The sequence below is a fragment of the Aspergillus vadensis genome (assembly GCF_003184925.1).
Source record: "Aspergillus vadensis CBS 113365 unplaced genomic scaffold BO88scaffold_40, whole genome shotgun sequence".
In the NCBI taxonomy this organism is placed as follows: Eukaryota; Fungi; Ascomycota; class Eurotiomycetes; order Eurotiales; family Aspergillaceae; genus Aspergillus; species Aspergillus vadensis.
In genome coordinates, this window is record NW_020292078.1 from 18956 (window position 1) to 44197 (window position 25242).

At 47.6% G+C, this 25242-nt stretch overlaps 9 protein-coding genes across 9 annotated transcripts; 5 read left to right on the forward strand and 4 right to left on the reverse strand.

The window, feature by feature from the left end:
- Positions 1 to 52: 52 nt before the first annotated feature.
- Positions 53 to 2844, reverse strand: BO88DRAFT_420271 (DDHD family phospholipase; the record flags this gene model as incomplete). The annotated part of the gene is made up of 5 exons (XM_025708433.1): positions 53 to 464; positions 522 to 928; positions 992 to 1274; positions 1406 to 2123; positions 2175 to 2844. 5 exons carry the CDS (start codon positions 2842 to 2844, stop codon positions 53 to 55), a joined length of 2490 nt encoding a protein of 829 aa, XP_025557254.1.
- A 752-nt stretch (positions 2845 to 3596) lies between these two features.
- On the forward strand, positions 3597 to 6388 carry sac6 (fimbrin). Its single transcript, XM_025701967.1, has 6 exons — positions 3597 to 3664; positions 3794 to 4006; positions 4080 to 4290; positions 4365 to 5047; positions 5140 to 6122; positions 6186 to 6388. Exons 2-6 carry the CDS (start codon positions 3984 to 3986, stop codon positions 6218 to 6220), a joined length of 1935 nt encoding a protein of 644 aa, XP_025557255.1. The 5' UTR covers positions 3597 to 3664; positions 3794 to 3983; the 3' UTR covers positions 6221 to 6388.
- Positions 6389 to 7312: 924 nt separating this feature from the next.
- Positions 7313 to 8402, reverse strand: BO88DRAFT_420273 (uncharacterized protein; the record flags this gene model as incomplete). Its single annotated transcript, XM_025708434.1, has 6 exons — positions 7313 to 7365; positions 7420 to 7795; positions 7843 to 7942; positions 7995 to 8051; positions 8083 to 8193; positions 8320 to 8402. The coding sequence occupies 6 exons, from the start codon at positions 8400 to 8402 to the stop codon at positions 7313 to 7315; spliced, it is 780 nt and encodes a 259-aa protein (XP_025557256.1).
- A 656-nt stretch (positions 8403 to 9058) lies between these two features.
- BO88DRAFT_353137 (PaaI family thioesterase) lies at positions 9059 to 9520 on the forward strand (the record flags this gene model as incomplete). The annotated part of the gene is made up of 1 exon (XM_025703625.1): positions 9059 to 9520. A coding segment is annotated over one exon (462 nt), but the record flags the coding sequence as incomplete, so codon positions are not given.
- A 921-nt stretch (positions 9521 to 10441) lies between these two features.
- Positions 10442 to 13633, forward strand: BO88DRAFT_399016 (PX domain protein; the record flags this gene model as incomplete). The annotated part of the gene is made up of 4 exons (XM_025705345.1): positions 10442 to 11139; positions 11245 to 12551; positions 12612 to 12739; positions 12797 to 13633. The coding sequence occupies exons 1-4, from the start codon at positions 10583 to 10585 to the stop codon at positions 13631 to 13633; spliced, it is 2829 nt and encodes a 942-aa protein (XP_025557258.1). The 5' UTR covers positions 10442 to 10582.
- A 252-nt stretch (positions 13634 to 13885) lies between these two features.
- BO88DRAFT_409143 (transcriptional coactivator p15/PC4 family protein) lies at positions 13886 to 14972 on the forward strand. The gene is made up of 2 exons (XM_025707885.1): positions 13886 to 14272; positions 14326 to 14972. The coding sequence occupies exons 1-2, from the start codon at positions 13994 to 13996 to the stop codon at positions 14551 to 14553; spliced, it is 507 nt and encodes a 168-aa protein (XP_025557259.1). The 5' UTR covers positions 13886 to 13993; the 3' UTR covers positions 14554 to 14972.
- A 1939-nt stretch (positions 14973 to 16911) lies between these two features.
- Positions 16912 to 21023, forward strand: BO88DRAFT_217189 (uncharacterized protein). Its single transcript, XM_025701968.1, has 3 exons — positions 16912 to 18041; positions 18102 to 20550; positions 20610 to 21023. The coding sequence occupies exons 1-3, from the start codon at positions 17163 to 17165 to the stop codon at positions 20795 to 20797; spliced, it is 3516 nt and encodes a 1171-aa protein (XP_025557260.1). The 5' UTR covers positions 16912 to 17162; the 3' UTR covers positions 20798 to 21023.
- BO88DRAFT_409145 (putative C6 finger domain protein) lies at positions 20888 to 23529 on the reverse strand. Its single transcript, XM_025707886.1, has 2 exons — positions 23134 to 23529; positions 20888 to 23007 (listed from the first exon to the last, which is right to left on the reverse strand). Exons 1-2 carry the CDS (start codon positions 23239 to 23241, stop codon positions 21250 to 21252), a joined length of 1866 nt encoding a protein of 621 aa, XP_025557261.1. The 5' UTR covers positions 23242 to 23529; the 3' UTR covers positions 20888 to 21249.
- An 89-nt stretch (positions 23530 to 23618) lies between these two features.
- On the reverse strand, positions 23619 to 25168 carry BO88DRAFT_409146 (uncharacterized protein). Its single transcript, XM_025707887.1, has one exon. The coding sequence runs from the start codon at positions 25081 to 25083 to the stop codon at positions 23845 to 23847; it is 1239 nt and encodes a 412-aa protein (XP_025557262.1). The 5' UTR covers positions 25084 to 25168; the 3' UTR covers positions 23619 to 23844.
- Between the last annotated feature and the right edge of the window lie 74 nt (positions 25169 to 25242).

Consider the following 25242-nt stretch of genomic DNA (forward strand, 5'->3'; position numbering starts at 1 on the left):
CTGTAATTAGATTTGAGATATTGTAAAGCATATAAAGTAACAAGCAGGTGTCTTACTCTTGTATACTATAGTCCACCCTTCCATTGGAGTTCAAAGTCCTCACTTTCGCATCTTCAATCATAAGTCTCCTCCCATGATGATCGGCTCCAAGTGATTCAAAAGAATCCCCTACGTTGCTCTGAGAATCCTTCGGCTTGCCGCCCTCCCCGGCCTTACGATACCCTTCATAGAGTGTTTCTAAATTTGAGTCAATGAGAGTAGGATTTCTGATAGCTTCCATTTGATGAGAAGAGCCGGGGTCAGAAGCTGATGATTGTGATTTCTGGGCATGCAGAGTTGTATTAAGGCCTACTTCGGAGGATGCAGTATCTTCCGAAGTAAGACCAAGGCTTCGGTTAAGCAAACTGCTTGCGACACCGGATGTGAAGTTCGTCCACAATGACCCCACACTTTGTCCGACACGACTGCTAATCAATGATAGACTCTGACCCGATGTCGTCTAAATTCCTTTCTTGACTGACGGCAATGGCTGAGGTTTGAGTGATGACATTGCTGGCGAAATGAGAGGCTCTAGACGGTAACTAACCGGGTCAGAAGGATGGAAAATATTGAACAATTGTCGGCATTTTGGAGAGGATATTGAAGTCAGAGTTTGATGCTGAAGCTTTGCATTTCCATAATCATGAAGCGCAGAAGAGCTAGATTGCGACTTGACTGTCCCATTTTCGCCTTCGGGACGGGTTGATGATGCATGTTGCCTCTGTGGTCGCCCAGCAATGGTTTTTCCCTTGAGCATCTGGAACAGTGCTATTGGAGATCCCAAACAGAACAAATCATCACAATTGAAGTCCAAATAATCGCCCTGGATTACTTTTGCACAATTATCGTCAGAGCCACAATGTGAGGCTTCAGTAGGCCGTGAGTTTTGCTGTTCATGACAAAGTATATCAAAAAGGATGGCGCTTCCAAGTGAATGCCCACAAAGGCTTACAGAGCCACGGAAAGAAGGGTTTCGCTTTTTGAAAAGGTCCAAAATCCGGTTGCACTCCTGCTTGACTATCCGAGAGATATGCTCACAGTAATCACTTTGGTAGAGAAGCACATCCATCGCCAAATCTGAGATGAGGCCTCGAACTGCAGGAACATTGTCAAGTGTTATATCGGACAAGCTCGGATATGGGGTACTCTCGGAGCCTTTCGCGTCACCCAGATCGCATTCTGTACGGGATTGGTGCTCCTTTTGATATGGGAAGTCCAGAAGATGTCTCCAGCACCTGGAAACTATTAGCCCTGGCACGCTAATAGTCTTCCCGGAAAATTAAATGTGAAGATGGAGAAAATTTCACATGGTGGGACAAAGGTCAAAGCACAGATTTAATCCGAGACAAGGCAGGGTGCTACTTACACCGGGAGAACCTGGATGCGGCAGTTTTCGTGCTTGTCCGGAAAATCAGAGTTAAGAGCCTGAAGATCAGGAGAGGCTCTGTAGACACTCTTTAGAGTTTTGCGCAGTACGTTGATGTCGTGTATGAAGTTAACACTCTCTAGACGCATGCCAAGTCGCTGACCGATTCCATGAGTGACCAAGACTAGGTGATCGATTCCCCGATCTTTATCCTCAACCTTCCTGGAATCCTCCATTTCCCTTTGTGCTTGCTTGCGTGCTCGCTCTTCGAGCTCAGCCATATCCGTTGAAACGCGCTGCTCAACAGTCGGTTTTTCCTCGACCGAGATACCTTCATCGTCCGATGTTTGGTATCGAGACGTAAATGGTCCACCCATCTGTGAAACTGTCCTTTCTTGAGTATCCCCAGGCAAGACCTCTTGTAATTCTTCCCCAGATGATTTCATTTCGACGCAACTCTTATCCTCCGCCTCTTTCTGTTTGTTCGTTTCGTTACAACCACGTACGAGCTTCGTCCCTGGAATGCCACCTAGCTTTTGATAGACTGTTGTGCTCACCCTGGACATGAAATCGTCGTTCACCAGTAACGCTGTCTTAGAATCCTGATAAGTCACTATACTATTCATATAAGCGCCAAACAGACGGTACGTTTCAGGTTCATTCTTAGTCACAGGAGTTGTATGCCCCGAATTCTCAGACTCATTGGAAGACCCGGGTACTGTAGGCAAAGTAAGCCTCTAACTTCGCAAAGACATAATTTCAATATTACCTTTTTCATTGTCATTTGTTCTCACAGGAAACTTAGCAGAATAGGTAGGGCTTGTATACCGCCATGGCTTTGACTTAAGATAACCCTCTTCAAGCTGGGTAGCCAAGTTTTCTTCACATGGTTTTGTTGTCGACCCGTCTTGAAAAAACCAAGTTCCGCGACGAACTTCGTAGACGGGGCCTATCCAGTAGGCCGGCCGAAGCTCCCTTTGTTCAATAATAACATCAAAAAGGGAGTCTTCATTCACGGGAACCTTGGTGGGCTCGGACGACGCACCTCCTACCGACCTGCTGTGTGAGTCATGCTCGTTCTCGACATCAGACTGTAAAAGTGCTTGAAATGCATCCTCGACGGCTTCAGAGTCTCTGGAAATGAACGGGACAAACTTCTTTGGGGGCGCTAAAGGTTTCGAGTCACCCTTTTGATCGCGGGGCCCGGGTTTCCATTTGGGCGAATCCACAGCATAGAACCACCTAACCTTAAGCGGAGGACAGTCTTTGGGGTAGCGACGCGGACTCAACCCATGTCTATGTGAGACCGTATGGTCCTCTCCTCGAGAACGTTGTAGGAGGTCTTTCGTACCGTTGTCGGGCTGCGGGGTCGTACTTCTAGGGGGTTTACCCGGAGTAAAGGCCCCAAAGAAAGTACCCTTTTGACTGTCCTTTGACATCAAGCTCTTAAGAGCCCGGTATGACGGAGCACGAGCCAATGCGTTTGGTAGCAAGCAAATGCGAGGGCTATTGAATATGGTGACAAGGCGGTTAGCATAGAAGAAGGCCACGTAGTTAGACTGCGCGATGGTGATATAGCCAATAGTTAAGGTAGACCAAAAGTACTTCAGAGAATAAAAGCGCTAGATTGGTGTGTGCTGACCAGATATAGATCTATTCACCGTTGTTCTCCTCGTGCTTATACTGTCTTTAGTGCGTGGTCAAATAAGCATCTCAGAGCCTAGATAACGTGAAGCTGCACCGAATTCTTGGCAAAGCCGAGCTCCAAGGTTGCAAGGAAACGACAATTCAGTCGGGACACATTTACAGTAAGTCGCCGGCGTGGCAATGAGGAAACCCATGAAGCAGACATCGACCGACTGGACTGCATTTAGATCCTGCCAGGGGCCGCTACTGTATATCTACAAGATAGGCTACCCCATGTTCGACCTAGGATCACAGCAATAGACTGCGTACGGACTGGTAACTACTACTTACTAGTACCAACCACTGGAAAGACCGTAATTACCATGTAATACAGAAGAAAGTATGGCCGTGCTGATCATCGGGTGTGCCACGCGATTTAATTTTCATCCATCCATGACCATGATGGTGCAAATAAGCCGTAGAATGACCAAGACTACACCCTTCAGATCCATCCATGTCATGGAATAATTACGTAGGTATTCATTTTGCTAACTAACGAAGAGATCTGAACATACAAGATGATTGAGCCTTACCTGTCGGCTAATAACTACAAAGTACTGTACTACAAAAGCAGTACGTAGCAGTACTACTCCGTATTCGCAACCCCCACCTTTATTTCCCCACTTTCCTAGTAGGTAGAGGAAAATAGCGCAACTACGTACCTAGGTGCCTAAGTACGCCGTGCTTACTCCATTATAATAGTGCCGAGTGAAGACTGCCAACTTCTTCTTGTACCCATCTTTGATTCGAATTACATCATCAGATCGGTGACCCCTTCTATACTGTTATATTCATACGCTCACAACCCCTATTGTAAAACCATTGACGTCTCCTCACTAAGCTCTCAACTTGCCAGTCTGTATTGGAAAGTACCTGAGCAAACCCCCTGAGGATGAACGTGATCAAACTCCAAAGGCAAGTCGATGGCTCCGATAGAAAACCCCACCATTCGAGATATTGCCCGGCGCCGACTGACTCTGCAGCGCAGAAAATACCCGCAGTTCGAGCAGTCGGATATTTTCTCTCTCCAGGATGCTTTTCGAAAGCTGGATGTTGATGATAAAGGCTCCTTAGACGAGGCAACCGTTATTAAAGCCACCCAACAATCAGAACGAAAGCCCTATGATGTTGTGCGTCAGGCCTTGAAAGAAGTTGAACTCGACAGCTCTCGCCGAGTCGAGCTCGAAGATTATGTGGACGTCAGTATGCCACTATCGCTGTGCTCTTTTTGGTCGTCCCTTTGTACTGTGGTCGCTAAGACAAACCTCAACAGCTTATTTCTAAACTCCGCTTTGCTTCGACGCAGAATCAGGCGGCTTCGGCTCCTGCACCAGTCCTTCCGGGTAATGGAGCCGGCCCGTCTCGACATGTCTCCAAAGGCAGTATAGGAGGCAGGATCCATGTCCAAGGTTCCTCGGCGAATGTGACACATACGATTAACGAGGATGAGAGAACAGAATTCACTAGGCACATAAATGCTGTTCTTGCTGGTGATCCAGACATTGGCCACTCCCTACCCTTTCCCACCGACACGTTCGAAATGTTCGATAAATGTAAGGACGGCTTGGTGTTGGCGAAGTTGATCAATGATAGTGTCCCGGACACTATTGATGAGCGCGTTTTGAACAAAGCCGGGAAGAAGATTAAAGAACTGAATGCATTCCATATGACGGAAAACAACAACATCGTGATCAATTCAGCCAAGGGTATTGGCTGTTCTGTTGTGAACATAGGAAGCGGCGACATCATAGAAGTGCGTGAGCACCTTATTCTGGGATTGATCTGGCAGATTATCCGCCGGGGTCTTTTGGGCAAGATTGATATCAAACTGCACCCTGAACTGTACAGGCTCCTGGAGGAAGATGAAACTTTGGAGCAGTTCCTACGCCTTCCACCGGAGCAGATTCTTCTACGTTGGTTCAATTATCATCTGAAGAACGCTAAGTGGAACAGAAGGTACCTTGCACTCTCCCGGCACGAGGTTTCCAGCTGTGAAACTACGACCAAACCTACAATCATAGAGATGCAGCCAACTAACTCTGTTATAGGGTGACGAATTTTTCATCTGATGTTAAGGATGGTGAAAATTACACCGTGCTTCTGAACCAATTGGCCCCAGAGACCTGCTCGCGGAGTCCTCTTCAGACCCAGGATGTTGTTCAGAGGGCAGAACAAGTCTTGACTAATGCGGACAAACTGGGCTGTCGGAAGTTCCTGACACCCTCCTCGCTCGTCGCAGGGAACCCTAAGCTGAACCTTGCGTTTGTGGCGAACTTGTTCAACACTGTTCCAGGCCTCGACCCAATCACCGAAGAAGAGAAGCTTGAAGTTGAAGATTTTGATGCTGAGGGTGAGCGGGAAGCCAGAGTTTTCACCCTGTGGCTCAACTCTCTCGACGTACAGCCCGCTGTCAATTCTCTATTTGATGATCTTAGGGATGGAACTGTATTGCTGCAAGCATACGACAAAGTGATGCCTGGCAGTGTCAACTGGAGACACGTCAATAAACCTCCGGCTTCCGGGGGAGAAATGATGCGTTTCAAGGCAGTTGAGAATACTAACTACGCCACTGAGCTTGGGAAACACGTGGGATTTTCGTTGGTAGGTGTACAAGGAGCGGATATTACTGATGGTCAGCGAACTCTCACGCTTGGTTTGGTATGGCAACTAATGCGCCGGGATATCACAAATACACTCTCGGGCCTAGCCAAACGTATGGGCAAGCGCGAGATAACAGATTCGGAGATGATCAAATGGGCAAACGAAATGTCGCACCGCGGTGGCAGATCCTCGTCGATACGCAACTTTAAGGACCAGTCGATCGCTTCAGGCCTTTTCCTCCTTGACGTGCTCAATGGCATGAAGAGTAGCTATGTCGACTACGATCTCGTAACACCTGGTCGGAACGACGAGGAGGCATACGCAAACGCTAAGCTGAGCATCAGCATAGCGCGAAAGCTAGGTGCCACAATCTGGTTGGTACCTGAAGATATCTGCCAAGTGCGCTCTCGCCTGGTGACTACTTTTATCGGTAAGTTTCAAAAGCTTTGGCCTGTGGTGAGCAGCATCTATCCTACTAACACCATATGACTAGGCTCTCTGATGGCCACGTACGAAAAGATGCAGTGAAGGCTCGGTAAAGATGTACACCAGCGGTGCACCGCGATTTTTCCTATCTTTTCCTTTGTGAATTCCTACCGTCTTCAAAGTATATGTACGTACTAGTCATGATGCAGACAATAACAAGATGCTTCAATCCCCACCAGCTTTCGTCTTGGAATGACTGTATGTAAGACAAAATTGTGTACACATGTGGGCATTCCCACATGCCATACTTCCTATTGCCTTGATAGCCGATAATTCTGACCCCACAACTGCAAGGTCGTCCTAGTCATTTCACCAAGTGCAAGGAAAACATAGACTAGAGTGTAGCCTTCAGTCCAAACTCGTGATACGGTAGGTAAATGCTTCATTCATGTCTTCCGGATTTCTCTTACCTTGTACTCTCCCCACAACCTAACATGACGACCAATTCTACAGACTACAGAGTTACAAATCGTTTTCGAAGCGGTGTTGCAGGATATGCACGAAGTCGACCGGTCTTCCGAGACGGTAAAGGTCAATGATCATCGACTATATTAGAATGCGAGCTCAAGACGGATAACGGATCGCTGTTGATCGTGACGAAAGGACGAGACAGTCTGGCGATACGATAAACAAGAAAAAGGCCCGCTCGACGTTCGTTCGGTCATGATTCGAGCTGCTGACCATGATAAATACCAATGTTAAGCAATAGTACCAAAGCCCCAATGCCTCGTATCTTTGCGCCAGCACTTCCAGGAGTTGGCCCCTTCGCGTTCTCTCTCTGCTAATGAACACTGCAATTTAGAAGGATTAAATGGCAAAGGAAAGCACATAGGAAGAATTAATGCAAGGAAAAATATGGAAAGCAAGACAAGAGAGCAATGTAATGAAGAGAAGAGCGCACGAGCATGGGGGGTGGAAGAGGGGAACGGCAGCTTGGGGGAGGGGTCAGAAAAATAGCGCCAGTTTTGAACAGCGATAGAGCGAACTAAACATCCAGGTCGATGGCCAACGTGCACTGATGACATCTTAAGCTTCACGTTATACCCCTCGGGCCTTGAAAACAATCCAGCACAGATTGAGGTCTTTGGCCAGGTGTATGGTACGAGATCTGATAGTTCATGAAGCCAAACTAACCTACTCGGCTGTATCAAGCTCATCATGAGCGGAGGTCAAGGGTTCTAAGGGGACTGCGGCAAATGATCAGCCACGACTAGAAGTTGGTGCATGCATCATGAGCATACCTTTCCTGTCTTCACCATTGGGGATATTCTCCCGCTCGTCCTCGCGTCGTTCACGATCATCATCACGGCGCTCCCTTTCATCCTTGATATCGCGGTCCCTCTCATCAGGGCTTCGAGAGCGGTCACGGGAACGTTCACGGTCCCGGTCGCGGCGATCATAATCCCGGTCACGGCGATCATAGTCGCGATCGCGGCGGTCATAGTCGCGGTCATGTCGGTCATAATCCCGTTCGTACCTGTCGTCCCTTCGGGGAGAATAGTCGCCACGACCACGTCTAGGAGAAGGAGAGCGGCCACGTCGTGGCGGAGTACGGTCACGTCGCCGGTCCCGGCCAGAGTCAAAACGCCAAGAAGCAGATGGAGGAGTACGCGCCCACTTTAACCATGTCAGCCAAGTTATGGATTCCATAGTCTTCTACTCACCTCAATTTTCAACAGATCATCACGGCCAATCCGCTTATTATGCATTTCATGGTATGCATCATCTGCGTCGCGGCGGCTCTCGTACTCCACAAAGGCAAACCTTGTGTCGTGAGCAAGTATCATTCAGGGTTCGAAGCCTCGATTAAACATACAGTCTGCTGGAAGGGGTACGCGGCGCTGGGATGTCACAGCGGACAAGACGTCCATATCTAAGTCAATGTTAGAAGGCTTTCCACATACATATCAGTCGTTAAATATATGGTGCAAGGCAACTGTGAGAGGAAAACTCTTTCGGAGGGTCCCCCTTCAAGGAGTCCCCTCTCCAAGGAAATCGGATAAACAAGCAAATCTCTATCATAGTATGATATAGAGAGCGGCACCGACGTCGGTTTGCGGGACTCAGCCGAGGTGAATTGCGAGAATGGACACGGGTCGTATAGTCATGGTAGCGCGTAGCAATCGATGAGCGGCACGTACCGTTCGAATTCGTAGGCAAGGTCGCGAGCTCGGGTCCCGTGCCCGAAGCCGGTGACATAGAGTGTAGTACCAGGTCGAGACATTGTGTGTCAGCCAGTGAGGTTGTGTGGTTGTATGCTGAACTGGGTAGGCAAATCAACAATGGTGGTGTGGATGCGAGTGAAGCAAGAATGGGCAGGATGTAAGGAAGTCAGAGACAGTTCAGGAACTACAGCTAAGTTTGTATGCCACAAGCGAAGTATCCAGGGATGTTCTAGTTTCCTATTACATAATATATGAGTCAGTAATTTAACTCAGAAACGGATACAATTGATATGTTACTTGCAATAAATTACAGGAGTAACATGATATGTCTCTTGATATAACATCGCTGCAGATAGATGGAAAGAACTCTTTGGGTTGAGAATATGCAGAATGTTGCCTCGTTTCTTATCTGATAAATTGAAGCTTCACATCAACTACAGAGTTAGTCTAACACCTGAGGCTAGGACGCTGATAGTTGCCGGGATATAAATCATCATTTACCGGTGGTCGCAGCACGTCTGTACCGTATTAAAAATACAATATGCTTCTCATCACTTTTGATTCGTAGTTAGCTTGGGACTGTGTTATTACGTACTCAATGTTACTAGTGTCTAGTTAGTCAACAGCTATATCAAGCTAGCATGCCGCCCTTGCAAAGAAGCAAAATTTTTCGTCTTTCGGAAACTTTCTTGACTGCACATTCTTGGATTTACTTCAAAACGCGACAGCCTCTTCCAACATGAGTGCTGAACTACAACAAGTCCAGAAAGTGTGGGAGCGTATCCGCACTAACAGCCCAATTTATGCTTTTCTACTTCAGGACATTGACATCTATGATGCTGGGAAAGGTGTTTTCAATGCGAGACTGCAAGTCGGTCCTCAACATTTGAATTCAAAGGGTACCTTACATGGCGTATTTTCAGCCTGTGTCACTGACTGGGCGGGTGGCTTAGCGATTGCATCGGCCGGTCTCGATTCAACAGGTGTCAGCACGAATATTCATGTCAACTATCTCTCAACAGCGAAAACTGGAGACTGGCTAGTAATTGAAGGTCGCGCCGACAAAGTCGGGCGAAACCTTGCTTTTACAACTGTGACAATCTCGAAGCAGACTGACTCTAATGGGAGTACCGTTGTTGCACAAGGATCTCATACCAAATATATCAAGACACAATGACGGTTTCTGACAGGCTTGTGAATGAGTTGTTATCGGACTAGCAGGGAGAAAAACACGGTGGTTTCTGCATACTTCCATATAAACCGCAGTCTTCTTTGCATCTGGCATGAAACGCATATACTTTGAATGCTGGATTCACTCGGATTGCGCATAGCAATATCCATCCTTATTTGCTTTAGATACCTTGCCTTTTACTGGTAATGCAAGGTAATTTTGGATGGGTACACAGCACTATCTAAATGAATATAAATTTCGCGGTTCAATTACAAATAGAGTCTCCTTCAGTTTTGTTACCGGGACAGGATTTGGTGCTGCTACGCATGATTTAAGTAGGCTTATCACTTATCCCAAGCCCTGAACTTCTTTTGATTCTGGGCCCCAATGATTGACAGGAGTACGGCACCACCAGAGTATCGTCTCTCCAGATGTTGTGTTTTGGTTTCCGTGCGCAAAATGTATCTTAACGCCGTCTCCAACAATGAGCAAACACTCAAGCCTCACCACATCCTAGTATCCCATACGTAGTGTTGACTTCGGCTGGTTAAGTTTCCGAGGGCAAGTTCTTATCAAGTACGGGTCCAGGACTTCGCGTACTGTTTCCATCGTACGGAGTACTGGTACCACTAATCCTGCTCCTATGTTAGACCGATATGTGCAGGTCGCATTACCTATTTTAGCTACTAAATATGGCGGACTTTGTCGACCATTACAAACCTATTTGGAAAATATGATTATCCCATTCAATGTTACTAGTACAAATAGATTTGAACTGATTTGCACGTCCTGAATATACATTACTTGTGGTTTTTTTACTGTTTGGTAGGTAAAAGTGCTAAGTATGTAGTAACTAGCACTCTATGGCTATATAAGCTCGGATTCCCAGCCGGTTGTATTAGGTAACCAAAGCGGACATGCCGATCAGATAACCAGATGTTAAAGGACAACCGAGCTTCCTGACGACGCGCAGCCTTGATCATTCGCGAGATCTTGGTTTTCCTTCTCCTCAATAAATCTGCAAACCTGCGTTACGGTCAATGCGATCATCTAACAGAGCCAATCGCCATGGATGAGACTTCCAACTGGGCGGAACAGTCACAGCCCAAGAAACCCGAATTAGCTGAGACTTCTAACATTGGTTTGCCGACGAGCTACAACGAGCAGGCTGCGACGGAGAGTTTAAACCCCGTGCGATCAAAAGGAGTCATTGAATCGACACTTCAATTTCTCTCAACGGCCAATAGTGAGACTCTTCTGGGTGTCTTCGCATGCTTGGTAGGCGCGACGCTCGTACTCTTTGGAAGACTAGGTTTGCTCTTGATCGGAATTGCTAGTGGTATCATCTTGCACGCACAATGGGAGGCAGTTGATGAAGACCCTATCCATCCATTAGCCAATCCCCGACAGCGAAGGAGAAAGGAGCTCGCCCTGGACATAGCCAGAAGACTACTCGATTGGCCGAAAAGTACGGCCTTGGCTGCCGATGCTGGACAAGATGACACTGGGCAAGTATTCCTCTTCGGGGACTCTTCCGCTGCTGATCTTGATCATTCTGCTCTTGGCCCCAAGACAGCGGATGCCCTGAGATCAATCACCGATGCAGTTATGAAGGACTATGTGATGTAAGCTCTCGCCTATAATGCTACTTCGTGAGCTTACCAGACCTCGAAAAGCTCCTGGTCTAGTCCAATATTACCGCCCGAGACAACATTTCATCTGGCATGCAGGAAGTTGTTGGCCGAGTTTATCTCGTCCTTGTCATTGCACCTCTCTCGTAAACGCTCTGCTGACACCTTTCTGGAACTCCTTACTAACTCATCCTCACTGATCATTGTGTTTTTGAATGAGCTATCTGCAGCATTTGAGTCCGTTGGCTCCACTAAACCGCCGGAAGAGGTGGTCTTGCGCTACATAGAGACATCCCCTGAAAGTGGCCTGGCGAATATCTTAGCCAACGACCAACAGAAGAAGAAGCTCGACATTATAGCGGACGATATTTTGGCCAGATTTCTAGACCCAAATGTTTATGGATGTCTGCTGCTCAGAAATTTCATGCGCGAAATGTTCGTGAGCGTTCTATTTGAGTCAACCGTTTCGAGTCTTTCGAGGCCAGAAATCATCAATGGCTGGATTATATATCTTTTTAGTGAAGGCAAGTCAGAAATAATGACTGCAATAGACGCCGGTGTGGAAGGGGCCCAGGAACAAGTTGTGACAGCAACTAGAGTACTCAACAGCGTAAATGAACTTCCATCCGAGACAACGAGCAGCACGAGCCCAGACTCCGATATCACTGGGGATATAATACAACATGAAACGGCAAATGTTGATAGGGCAACAGTGGAAGCCAAAATAGAGGCGAAGCGACTCAGTGACATGATCACGGCGCATGATCAGCAGAAGCAAAGCCCAGAGAGAGCACTGGGAGACGGTGTGCAGGAGGTGGCATCGGATGACAGGATTGATCATCGAGAAGACTTGCCTGCAGGCGAGATCGGAGACGGAGCTTTGCAACGCAAAGTCTTAGGTTGTGATCAAGCAAAGCATCACGAAAATAATATCGATTCCAAACTGGAAGAAAATAATAGCTCGTCTCCTTCACTCATGCAGTTCAAGAGTCCAGCGGCACCGACTTCGCTACCGGAACCAGCCATCCTTCATCGTGCATCCATAACGGTAGAAACCGAAGCTTCAAAGGCCACATCGAAAGGCCCACTCCGCTCAAAGCCAACGTCGGACTATTTACTGCAAGTTGAACCTGTATCGACACGGTCTACTGGATGGATGGTTTTCCGAAAATATACCGATTTCGAATCGCTTCACCAAACTTTGGAGGCTATCTCGAGACTGCACAAACTACGGAAGTTCGCCGACGATCACCCAGTTGTGCCCTCGTGGAAAGGCCAGACAACATTGGAATTGGCCAAGAACTTGGAATGTTATCTTCAAGATGCTCTTAACCACGAATCTCTGGCAGAGAGTGAAAAGATGAAACGATTTCTTGGCAAGGATGAACATCTTGGATCGGACTTCAGTAATCCTTACGGCAGGACAGGGTTCCCCTTTCCAAGCCAAACTGCACTCGAGAATGTAGGAAAGGGAGTGTTGGGCGTATTATCCAATGCACCCAGGGGCGTCTCGGGAAGTGGTAAAGCCATGTTGGATGGCATGACAGGGGTGTTTGGTGGAGGCAACAGTAAAAAGCAATCGCCTGATTCAGTGGTAGGCGATAAAGCCAGGCCACTAGATCCTCTCAACCATAACGGGTCAATCGATCAGGGGTCACAGGGGAGTTTTCGGAATTCTACGAGGATTGGCTCGGCTTCCCCACCGGACGGATCTCACACAGACAAGACATTTGGGAGGCCAGCTCCCCCTCCTGAAGAGGCTTTTTCAAATAAATTCGAAATGGCTACGGATTATGCAGGATTTCCCGACAGCTCAGCTCAGACGACGGATGTAGGAAGCACTGTGGCTTCTACACAACTGTCTCCTTCAACCGGGCGCAATACTTCGGCTGACCTACCCCGGTCTCCTGGCGGTACGCAAGATAATCCTCACGCCAACAGCGAAGGGCAAGCACCAGACGCTGGATTAAGTGACCACAGAAGTCGAGGCAATCCTATCACACATGAAGAGACGCGCATAGCAGTGGAGCTCATATTCGCGATAATCAATGAATTATACACCTTGTCTTCGGCATGGAACATACGCAGGACTCTACTTAATGCGGCAAAATCGTACATATTACGCCCCGGAAATCCTCATTTGGAGACGATCCGTGAGCTGCTCCAGGTATCGATGATTGATTCGCATACGTCAGATGAAGCAATTGGGCTATATCTCAACAAGTTACGTGAAAATGCTCTGCCAACGGAAAGCGAGTTAGAAAACTGGCCGCCGCCATCCACTGATGCTGAGAAAGAACGGCTGAGGGAGACGGCTCGCAAAGTCTTCATTCAGCGAGGCCTACCCCAGGCTCTTACGAGCGTTATGGGAGCAAATGCCAGTAAGGAAGTTTTGGGGAGAATCTTCGATTGTCTGCAGGTTCAAAATCTCGCTAGGGGGTTTGTATATTCTCTTTTCTTGCAGGCTCTCAAGACTGCTATCCTCTAATATTAACATCCGAACCCCGACTCGCTGAGTATTAGCGATCATTAGCGATCACAAGAATCCCGTCGCATGTATAATACAGAAATTAGTTCCTTTTCGCATCTCTAGTTGATTGAACATCACATATTGTTTCGGTGAGATAAACTTCATTCATTGTATGATGACTGTAATTGAATGTTCACTATTTGATTGGGATCACGTGATATAAGTACCACATTGACGGTCCGTTTCCCCTTACATATAGTTAATGGAGAGCTTGTCCACTTTGAGCTTCCAAGAGAGATATTATTGACACATCATATCATCTAAACACAATCAGTGGTAAAGTTACGTTCGCCCCTTTCTTTGGTGGCAGACATAGTTATGTCTTTCAGAGCCAGAAAGCGCGAACCAGACGCTGAGAGTGATTCTATCGACGGTCATCGCTCATTAAAAAGGACGAGGGGCAATGTCTCGAAGGGAAACCCAGACCCTAACCATACCGATCTACTCGCTGGCCAGGGAAAGCTTGACTCGAATGGAGACCTTTACTGGGAATTATCCAAAGCACGCCGTCTGACCATCTCATCTTTCCGTGGAAAGACCCTGGTCAGTATAAGGGAATACTACGAGAAGGATGGCCACGAGCTCCCCGGGAAGAAGGTTTGTCTTCTACGTTCTAAAAGGCCTCGTCACGAAACTCATCGTTTGCGCAGGGAATCTCTTTACCAATTGATCAGTTTTCCTCTCTTGTGAGATTATTACCTCATATTGAAACCACTCTTCAGAATAAAGGCGAATCAATCCCCCGACCACAGTATGATAGCGATAGTAGATTGACCAGTGAGAACAAAGAGGTCGGTGATGACTCTGGTGATTATTCGGATGACAAGGATACGCGCCGGAATATCGAAGCGACGAGTGAGGACGATAGCGATGAGTAGGCATACCCACCAAAGGGGCTAGAATCGTCATGAGGCTGAGGGGATGGTTCTATCAACAAAGCCATCGTTGCTTATCTACCCCTGGGCTTCACTGACGCTGAATTCTAACGGGAATGATGAGTGAACCTGTTGGAGTCGTTATCAGTAGGTATGCAAGGCGTCGAATATGCCATGGATCCTTCCTCCAAACCACGAGTACGTATACAAAGTTTTGAAATCGCATCCTGAATGCACTCTAGCTTTCATGAACACTATATCCAGCTAGTCCCTTTGAGTCCCAGTTGAGTTATTACTAGATGTCCTATCAGAATTCCCCTTATCACCTTATCGCTAGATCTCGGTCACTCTTACACTTCTTACAACTCCAGTAGACCTACTTACCGATCGGAGCCTTGAGCAGATAAGTGCATTCAACCGAGTATTTTGGAAATAAATGAACAATTTACAATAAAATATAATAAGATAAAATACAATAAAATAAAAGGCACTTGTTACCTATGCGTCTCTTTATTGTATCATAACTAGAAGAACACTGGCTACAGTACCATAGAATGCGTATATTTAAACTGTTTAATGCGTGTCTGGCATGGTGAAGCATCTAGCTCTGGTTCACCCAATCTTGTTCTTTGGAGTTGCTTATATAGCAACACAAAGCCTTTGGGGCACTAGAGAGTGCTTTGGCAGTCACCTAATAATGGTGCCTGTGCCTAGATAGTGAAAATGTCGAGATATCTCAGAAATTCGAGAGAGGTGGGGGCCGGAAGAGAGACTTCTTGTATGAGAGGGTACTATCCATGAGATACATGTAAGACTAGCCAGGGTGTTGAACTACTAGAAGTATGATGTCTAATTTGCGATCCGAAAACAAACTAGTTAGGTTTATATAGTATTACTATGAAAAGACTGGCTATTGACTATATCGTCATGCTGTGGAGATTCAACCCAAGCGATTACAGATTACATTTACATACAATCTTGTAACCCCAGATATATATACCAGTTAATCTATGGGTTCAATACTATGAAATAATTGAGTACACGGGTTAGCCATACTTTGTTCATCAACTAAATTCCTAGTACCACAAGATACACGCTATATTTGGCGTCCTAGAGACCCGCATTTGAATGCACAGTCTTTCGGGGTAGATAGTCACAATTCAGCATCTAGTATGTATTTTTGACTATGTACAGTGTGACACCTATTGAGACATTGCACACTCCGAAACCCCTTACGAGTAACTGTGGCTCACCCTATTTTAAGGAATTTTCACTGAATCGGTGTAGAATCATATGCATTAAGTTACTTATTTAGCCTTTTTGTGCTGGGTTTTATTTATGGCCATGCGAATACCCTACAAGTACTTGATTGTAATGCGTTATGCCCCTTACAATGTTACAAACTCTGTACTCCGCACTATGGGGCAACTATGGTTGTTGTCCCGTGGAAAGTTAGGTGGTTAGCAAGCAAAGCAGATCCATGGCTAGTGAGGGACTTCCGTCATATCAGACCAGAAAATGGAAAACACAATAGCCCCTTCCCCTCCCCCTTTTCCACCCTTTCCTCCCGTATAACGCTACAGTATAATACGTGCGGCTTGAACATTTTCTTGACCTGATATTATTAAGATACCCACCCGCACAAGCCCTGGCTATCAACTTGAAATTACTGGTTTTCCTTGTCAGCCTAGACGTATAGTCCGGTTTGACCTGTCTTATCCTCCTTATGACTTGATTGCTTATCAGAAAGAGTGCTTTGGTATGTCCTGACACAGTCAATTAGTTACCTCTGAGTATCAGTTTCAGAAGAGCGAAAGTCTATCTCAAACCATTACAACTATGACTTGCACCATTAGCTATTTCCTACTAACAGCTAATTACCCTTCTAGTATGCTGGAAGGCCTGTGTGAACTAGAGTTCCGGATCCAAGTTCAATCCCTACCGTCGGGTTTATCGAGTATCCTACCAGCACATATCAACCAAGAGAGAGCCAGTACCCTGGTTTGTCGACCAACTTTGTCTATTACCATCTCGTGCATACCACTACTTGTTGTGCGCCAGGTCTGGGACAAACTTGTCATGATTAAGGGGAGAATGCGCATTCTATAACGCCAAACCCGCCAATTGTATTGTCACAACACACGCACGCACGCACACACACACACTATGCAACCGGAGTGAGTTCTCTGGTATGGGCGCAAGACAGCAATCGAGCTGACAAAAATCTTGTGTGGACTATCTCAGGCTGCAGAAATACTGTGGACACATCAGCTTCCGGTAAAAAGGATCTTCCTCGTTGGCCAAGCCATTTTCGGCGGTGCTATACTACCTATCTGAAAGCCGAAGCCGGGAAGCTTCATGACTGGTTCTGCCACTCTATAAACTGCTAGTCTCTAACTGCGGTCACGGTTCGCAACATCGGGATTGTGTGAACCAACGTTCCCGGATATTTCTGGAAAACGTCTTGCGCCCGTTGGAATCTCATCCAAGCAACGTTCTAATACATACTGGCATATGCTGAACGCAATCGTACACAGTTGAGGAAAGTCGAGTTCTAGTGACCTGATAGACAACGCCCACGTTCATCCATCCCCACAATCGCATTACAGGCTATGTCTAGATTAAAGGAATCGGATACCGCGGATTACATTTCCAGAATCGGTGCAGGAACTCCGGCAAATTCTGCCTCGCCACAAGCTGCTGTGTCGCTAGACAAGACGGATAAAGGTCTCATCCGTGAAGGACTAGGCAATTTAAATCGCTGGTCGCAGTCTACAACATCTAGCCAAAATTCGCCGGAAAATAATCGTCGACTCGATTTTACCAGAGTGCCTAGATCACCTTCCCCAACCACTGGCCATGACGAACATTTTGACAATAATGATGGCTCGGAAAATCAAAGTCAGATAGCTCCCGAAACTGGCATTGAAATACATGACGGATTTCACATGCCGGAGACATTTGATGCCTATGATGGATTGCGCACGCATCGCCCTTTTCAAAGGTCGATCACGTCGAGTTATGGCGATCCTGCACCAAATCACCCAGTCGACGTTGTAGGAGCGACAGTGCCAGAGACTAATTGGATATTTTCTGGGGCCACTGAAATACCTCATAACCTTTTCCAAGACCCCTGGGTCAAGGAACACGGTTCAGGACCTGATTCTGCCCGGGGCAAAAGTAGTGTGGTTCCTACTCGCCCAGTTCTAGAGGCACACAGTCCACGTGAATCAGGGCCTGACGCACCAGCAGAGGAAGGACCGCGGTTGATCTCTGAGGGAGATAGGAGCCAGGAGAAAAGAAAGCGGGGTCAGTCACAGAAAGCAATGCTTTCCAAAGCGTTGCAGAAAGCGAATACCGCAGTTCTTCTCGATAATGCGGCGAACTTCGAAGGGGCTATGGAGGCTTACAATGATGCGTGTCAACTCTTACATTTGGTAATGCTTCGGAGCGACGGAGGAGAAGACGAGAAGCAAAAACTCCAAGAAATAGTGAGTCTCCTGACTGAACTCAAATTCTTTCCATTTCTAAAACTGAAATTCTTCTTTTAGCGTGATACATATATGGTACGAGTCACTGAGCTACAACGTATGGATTTTTCATTTCGAGATTTGGATAGCAAAGCCCTCCCTGAGCGTCCGCTAAGTCAAGAATCATATGGTGAATTTACTCATCCAACCGTTGATGAGAACGAGGTAATGGCCAGAGAGAAGCGTGTCTCTTTGCAGCGCAGTTCTATGGTCCAACCGTTTGATCTGGTGGAAGGGCTAGCGTCCAGTTGGGATCACCAACCGCGCCAGTCATTATTACCGTCACCGCTAGGTGATCGTACACCGACTACAGCCCAATCGTCTGATTCGGTCAATTTCCATCATCCTGGATCATCCCGGCGTATATCGAAGTTTGAGTACATGGGTGCTTCAGACCCCTCGGAAACAATAACCTCAGGAGTAGATATCACTCATGCTGCTGGCCAGTCTGACCTGTCCTCTTTCGGGGATCAGAAGAAGGACGTGAATGAATCGACGTCTTGGCTCGACACCATTGATGAATCTGGCGCATCTTCCCCAGCCTCGATACGCTCAGAAGTGTCATCAATATACTTGCGACATAGGGGGACCTTTCATCATGCTGTTGGTACCGAGGCCGAATTTGATGCTGCCCTTGATGCTGCTGTGGAAGCTGCATATGATGAAGGTCTGGAACCAGCTGTCGATCCAGATGATAATGGTAGCAGCAATGACATTGTGGCCAATGCTCGGAGAAATGTTGAAATCGCGAAGCAAAAGGTGAGAGAAGCTGAGCGGGAGGCTCAGATAGCATTGACACGCGGACAAGAAACACAGCGTCTTCAAGAACAACCCGCGTATGACGGTGTCAGTGATATTAGGACCGATTATCTAGATGAGGAAGCTGAAGAAGAGGAGCGATTGCTGGAGGAGATGACCAGAGGCTATGTTATGGATGACTTCGAATTTGGCATTCAGTCCAAGTCCGCTCTTCCCCGCCAGTCAAGGTCGGGTAGCCTTTCTAGCAAATTGCGGGATGGCTCGACTACTTCAAATACTATGACGGCCCTAAGCCCCCTCGCGGAAGATGCAAGCCTGCCCTTCACTGATGATACAAACTTCGAGCCTAGCGGGTCGTCTCCCCCAAGTCACGGCGCACTTTCGGTTTCAACAAATTCGGGACATGCCTCAATATTGACACCAACGGTGCGAGCACGGAGACTATCTGGTCAGTATGCCACGGAACTAAAGATCGAAACAAATACGGACCCATTCAGTTTTCGGCCGCCGCCAGTTCCAAAAGATAGTACAGCCTCAACCTCTACTATCAATCATCAGCCAGGTCGAGCATCGGGTCCTGCTTCTGCTCTACGATCAGCCGCGTCCGTGAAGACTCGAAATGTCTCAATTGGATCGTTTAACGAAGATTCTCTATCTAACGCAATCTCAGAAAAGATGCCTCACCAGGACGATAATGGCCGTGAGCTCTCCAAAGTCCCATCTCCAACACGTCCCATCGGCAAAGTACCTTCAGCACCGGATAATCTGGGCAAGCTCAATACAGGACTGGGAACTTTTCGTCTGAGAAATATCTCAGTTTCGGGGCCGGAACCGTTCGTTGAGTCCCCAAACAGTCCGTCAAGCAATGCGTTTCCTGCCGTCGATACCCATAAAGTGCCGATGACTGGTTCAATACCTATAATTCCCACACCCACCACTGCCATGATGTCGGCGAATGGCTTGCCAAGTGGAGGACTGAATATATTCGACAGCCATATACATTCCCCAACAAGCCCTGGCTCTCCAAATTTGTTGGCCACCGATCCTCCTCTTCCATTGGAGCCGTGTCCTGAGTCATTTCTTCTGCGTCCATTTTGGCTAATGCGCTGTATCTATCAGACAATTTCTCACCCACGTGGTGGTTATTTGTCCACGAAGTTGTTTATTCCTCGAGACGTGTGGCGCGTGAAGAACGTGAAAATTAAAGCAGTCGAAGAAAAGGTGTCTAACTGCGACTTGCTAACCGCAGCATTACTCAAGTTGGCAAAGGTTGATACTTACGATGCTGATGCGGTTTTGGAAGAAATGCAGTCTTTGGAAAGTGTACTTGACCAGGTGCAGATGTCGCTGTCCAAAAAAATAGGGAGTGAGGTCGGAGTGCAGGGCGCCATGCCACTCTTCAAGTCGGCTCAATTTCTCGAAGACCCAGCAGCAGCCGATGCGCCACCCTCAAGACCATCGAATGTACCGAGCAAATCATATCTGACCTCCTGGCGTAAGTTACGGTCAAAGAATTCCGGGGTCAATACGACGGCTTCGCTCCCTGCATCGAAGGACACCAATAAGGACAATACGACCGTTAGCACCATTCCGATGACGTCTTTGCCTACTTCCCAGCCATTGAGGCGCAGGGTATCTCAATTGCACTACAACGGATCTAATAACTATATGGGAGCCTTGGCACGGCTTTGCGATGCAGCTCAGGTATTGGGTATGTGGCAGGACTTACACCCCACTATCATTTTGGCAGTGTTAACCCGGCTTGCTTAGATCAAATTGCTCAACAAGTCGAAGATCCTGGCCTAAGGCATTCTTCGCCGACATTAGTCGGCCTAGAGTTAAGCACTCGCCATGCTGCAGAGTTTTTTGGACTCTACGTTTGTCGGTTTGCCCTGAACGATATCGGTATGATGCTTGATAAATTCATCAAAAGAGGCAGTGAGTGGGTACTGATCTGATGACATGGCTTTGATTTACATGTATCATACTTGGAACTTCCTCTTTCCTTCTTCTTGCTTATTTTATTACTATTTTTATTCGATTTTGTTTCTCCCAACATCATCTTTTATTCATTATTATCGATCATATGCTTATTGATCGAACTTGAACATGTAAATTCACTTGTACAAGTACCTGCAAGATCGCATGTTTTCTTCTCTTTATTCCTTAGCTTTTCCGGTTGTGATGGTTCTCGATAAATATACTGCTGGAGTTGCAAATTCGCATCTATTCTGGGGAGAAATTCAAACCCCGTGCATACCCCGTCTTCCATATCGGTTGCTTCGATGAATGCGGCGATGTTTACCGTTTCCATGGACTTACAATAGGTGTATGACGTATGAGGGTCCCTGGCGCTTTTACACGGAGCAGATATATGCAAGCTTGGGAACCTGCAAGTCGAATACTTCTTTCAACCTCGCCTGGCTGCTGACGCAAGGGACATTTGGCGTCTCTTTTCCGCGTCGCGAATGATCTCAGCAGATAGCTTCAGGCTTGGTGCAAGCCGCGCATACCTGCCAACCTCCGTTATAACGTTAGATATGATCCCGTCTAGCTGAGTCGCTGGAGGCAATAGTGATGAGAGAGTCGGTGACATGGTTGCTCCCATGATTAACAACGCCTGTGAGACCATGGAAAGGGCACCTTGCCAGAGGTACGGCAGGTGGCCCTCACGGTGTCTGCTTATATGCTCGAGTTGATTCAATGTCGCCTCCAAGCACCGCAAGCAGCAATCTTTTACTGTCGGGTCACCGCATGCATACTCATTCTGGAAGACCGCCAGGATGTAAGGCCGGTAAATTATTGTACGGCAGGCGAAGTAGCGAAGCCTTAAAACAGTCTGAATGGGGCTTGATGTCGGCCCCCCAAGGGGGAAGCGGACAGGCTGGGGAAGGCTTTCATACCATTGAGAAAGCTGGAAATCTAGCTCTGAGGCGATAGGACCGAGTGATGCGAGTGTCAAGATGCTGTCTTTTTGGTAGATCATATGACTGACTCTGTTGAGCAGCCTTCTTAGGGCTATTTCAGCCAAGAAATACCAGAGCTCATCCTGACCTATCATCACATCTACTATCTTCTCTCCAAGTTGTATGCTTCCTTCGTCTTCTTCGTCTTCTTCATCTTCCAGTTCAAAGCCCCCAGGGAGATCGACGAGCTCTTCAAAATGCACAATACCCGAGTGTGGTAGGTCTAATTCTGCAAGCAAATCGCTTTCAAATAGTAAGGTGTTCCAGTACACTCTTGTGCTGAGCTCCTTCCATTGCCCCGGAACACGAGAGGGGTTGCCTAGAAGTAACTGTAACTTCATGCTGGCATTTGATAGTAGCGTCCACGCCTCGAGGGGCCTGACCATGTAAAATAAATATGCAGATGCCAATATGACACATTGCGCTGCGAGCACCGAATTGCGCGTCATAACAGCCGGCAAAAGAGCCCAGGCTGCGGCAAAATATGGTAGTCCTGGAAGTTCTTCATCTGCAGAAAGGCACGATATACTCCCAGATTGACTGGCACTGCCCAGTGCCAAAACCAAGAGGACGACGCAGCTCTCCGGCCCTCCCTCGAAGTCTAGAGAAAGAGCCTTCTTGTAATAGCGGGGCCATGTCAGTGGGTTGACACAAGCGTACCAAACATTTACGCGTTCGAAAAAAAGTTGAGCGTGAGTAAGTGCGTTTGATACATCTAAGTTCACGGGAGGTTCGAGCCGCAGTGGCTCACGGGCCATCTCTAGCTGTAGAAGGGTATGAGGATCATAAGGAACAGCGACCAATTCTCGGATTAATGGCCATTGTAGAAGGTGTAAAGCTGGTGTAGTATGTACTCTGGGCATAGTTGAGATACTTGTGGGTGGATTTGCCCATGAGCCAAGGCCCACCGCGATTGTCCTTGTAGGTATGTTGGCGAAACTGACGACATCATCACCACCTATTTGGACAAGGTTGGCAGCTGTGGAAGAATTCGATGACAGGGGAGACTGGCTGATAGGGTCTGAAAACTTCGACTGAAGCAAGACTTCTATCCTGTTCAGCTTCTCGATAATCAGTTTGTCACCGGCATCTAGTTTGATGCCTGGCTCACGATAAACACAGTCTGCATCCAGGTCTACGCAGAGCTGACACCTTGGGCGGGCTCCGTTACATCTCGTTTTCCGCAGACGACAGATCTGGCACTGAAGCAGCGCACGCACATTAGTATCACTTGTGTTTGTAGCAGAGCTAGTACCACGATATGGAAAATGTGACGGCACTGGGTGGCACTTGTTCAAGATTATAGAGGGAAGGGGCATCCAACATACGGCTATAGTTGCGCGCCTTCGGGGATACTCGGTTGCTTCAGAGTTGTTGCGCTTTCTTGCTAGGCTTGAATCGAGAGTAGCATCGTTATCGGGTTCTTGAGAAGACATGGTGCTTTCAGCCCTCGGTGCATACGAAAACGCTGGTCCCGGACAGAGTATGGCTTCGGCAACATGAAGCCAGTGGTAAGGCCCAAAGATGTGTTGTTGTGCTCAAGGAGGCACAGAAAATGCCGCCCACGCGGCCACTGGCAGCTGTAAATGATGTGACTAGGGCTGTAAAATGGCAAAGATGTCAATGGGCATTTCTCAATCGAAGTGCATGGCAGTACAAGTAGAGTTGCACATACGAGCAATAACGTTTGATAAATGCGGGGGAGAGACTTGCAGGGGCTGGCAGCTGGCGCCGACATGAGGGAACATGAGACAGTAATATCTGCCTATAACGAGTAACTTACTCAATGCTACTAGCTAACCTAGGTGCTTTACCTACTTCGGCACGGAGCCTACTTGCCGCCCGTCAACGCCACTAGCAAAAAATATTTTGGACAAGTACTGTTTATTGGTGGACCGAGGCATGGAGCCCAGCTAGAGTGCTTCGCTATGGCTGTCCAGTAACTAGTCACGGGAAACAGTATGTGAAGCTTTTCTACCTCACGTCTATCTCCCTACATGTTGATTCAATGTAAAGCCAAACGCCATATCCCAGCAGGTTTATACCGCACTCCGAGATTCAACACTGCGAACTTCATCTAGGCCTGTGCCTGAGCGGCTATTCTTCCCCAAGCCAGTGCCTCTCTCTGGGTTGGTGCTGGTCCGTTCATCGCTGCTTCTCAACGTGTTGTAACTGCTGCTGGCAGTATTGGATTGGCGAGCTGGCGCCTTTCGGTCTTCGCCGTCATTACCTATGGACGCTGTTGCAGAGACGTTGTTACTGGCGTTGCTGAGCTCAGCATGAGGGTCGAAAGTTTTAGTAGTTGTTGGACCAGCACTGCCAGATATAGGGATCACGCCTGCAATACCGTTTACTTTCTCCCCAGTGATGTCGTCATCTTCATTCCCTTCGAACCTCTCGCCTTTCTTTTTGTTGGCATCAGTGGTACCGGCATTAGCATTGGTGTCACGAACGCCATCTACGCGCGAGTCAGTCGCGTCCCTAGCATTGCCCGCTTGGGATTCGGTGGCCGTTGACGCTGGAACTTCGGTGCCATGTCTAGACTCGGTAGTGTCTGGCATACTGGTCTGGGACTGGTGCATGGACGAGCCATGTTGAGGATAATGATCTCCTGTGCTATGGGCGTTGCTAGCCCCATAGCTACTGTCTATGCGGGGCTCGGTGTTGTCCTCAATGTTGTCAGGCTTAAACTTATTGGCCGTCGATGACGGAACTCTGGACCCATGAGACGACTGGGTAGCAGCTAGCATGGTTTCCTGGGGCTGATGGCGAGGTGAGACATTTTGAGAGCTCTGGCCGGGCTGTTCTCTTGTGTTTGAGAAGTTGGTGTTATCATAGTTGTCCATTTGCGGGCTAGGTTTCTCAACGCCGCTCGACTGGAATCCGGCAACTGTCGGCGTCGAAACATTAGTGCCATATGATAAGTCGGTTGAACCCGGCATATTGTGTTGAGACTGGTGAATCGGTGACGCGTGCTGCATGGGTTGTTCCCTTGTGTTGTGTAAATATTGTTTCTGGGTCGGGTTTATAGCACCTTGGGCGTAAGGGCCAGTACTAGGTGAGGTCCCAGAAGTACGGTCATATCGATCGCCGGTAGCACTCCGATTAATGGAGTCAGTGATACTGCTTGGGTGGCGATTTTCGGAGTGCCCCCTGTCGTTCGCATTGTTGTAGGTACTGACGTTGGGACCGAGATCTGTCGCGCTTGTACCGAAGGCACGTCCGGTTGCTTCGACATTGTAAGAAGGATCATCAATGGGGTTCATGATGTTGGCCATTTTCGACAGTCAAATGAGAGATGTACACGAGTGTCTTGTTGTATCAGGTTTTGAGTCGGAGTTCAGGCGGGAAATATAAGCATATACACTAGATATATATAATTGATTGTCTTTGGATACTGTCCATTGGCATGGTCTGAAGGCATGACCGTTTAAGTA

Bases quoted from the DNA above. Each gene is read 5' to 3' on its own strand.
- sac6 (XM_025701967.1), top strand. From the start codon at position 3,984: ATGAACGTGATCAAACTCCAAAG. The intron at 4,291-4,364 runs GTCAGTATGCCA...AAACCTCAACAG, and splicing joins AGCTCGAAGATTATGTGGAC to CTTATTTCTAAACTCCGCTT. The intron at 5,048-5,139 runs GTACCTTGCACT...ACTCTGTTATAG, and splicing joins AACGCTAAGTGGAACAGAAG to GGTGACGAATTTTTCATCTG.
- BO88DRAFT_409143 (XM_025707885.1), top strand. From the start codon at position 13,994: ATGTCTTTCAGAGCCAGAAAGCGCGAACCAGACGCTGAGAGTGATTCT. The intron at 14,273-14,325 runs GTTTGTCTTCTA...TCGTTTGCGCAG, and splicing joins ACGAGCTCCCCGGGAAGAAG to GGAATCTCTTTACCAATTGA.
- BO88DRAFT_217189 (XM_025701968.1), top strand. From the start codon at position 17,163: ATGTCTAGATTAAAGGAATCGGATACCGCGGATTACATTTCCAGAATC. The intron at 18,042-18,101 runs GTGAGTCTCCTG...TTCTTCTTTTAG, and splicing joins AGCAAAAACTCCAAGAAATA to CGTGATACATATATGGTACG. The intron at 20,551-20,609 runs GTATGTGGCAGG...CGGCTTGCTTAG, and splicing joins CGATGCAGCTCAGGTATTGG to ATCAAATTGCTCAACAAGTC.
- BO88DRAFT_409145 (XM_025707886.1), bottom strand. From the start codon at position 23,241: ATGTCTTCTCAAGAACCCGATAACGATGCTACTCTCGATTCAAGCCTA. The intron at 23,008-23,133 runs GTATGTTGGATG...GCGCTGCTTCAG, and splicing joins GAAGGCGCGCAACTATAGCC to TGCCAGATCTGTCGTCTGCG.
- BO88DRAFT_409146 (XM_025707887.1), bottom strand. From the start codon at position 25,083: ATGGCCAACATCATGAACCCCATTGATGATCCTTCTTACAATGTCGAA.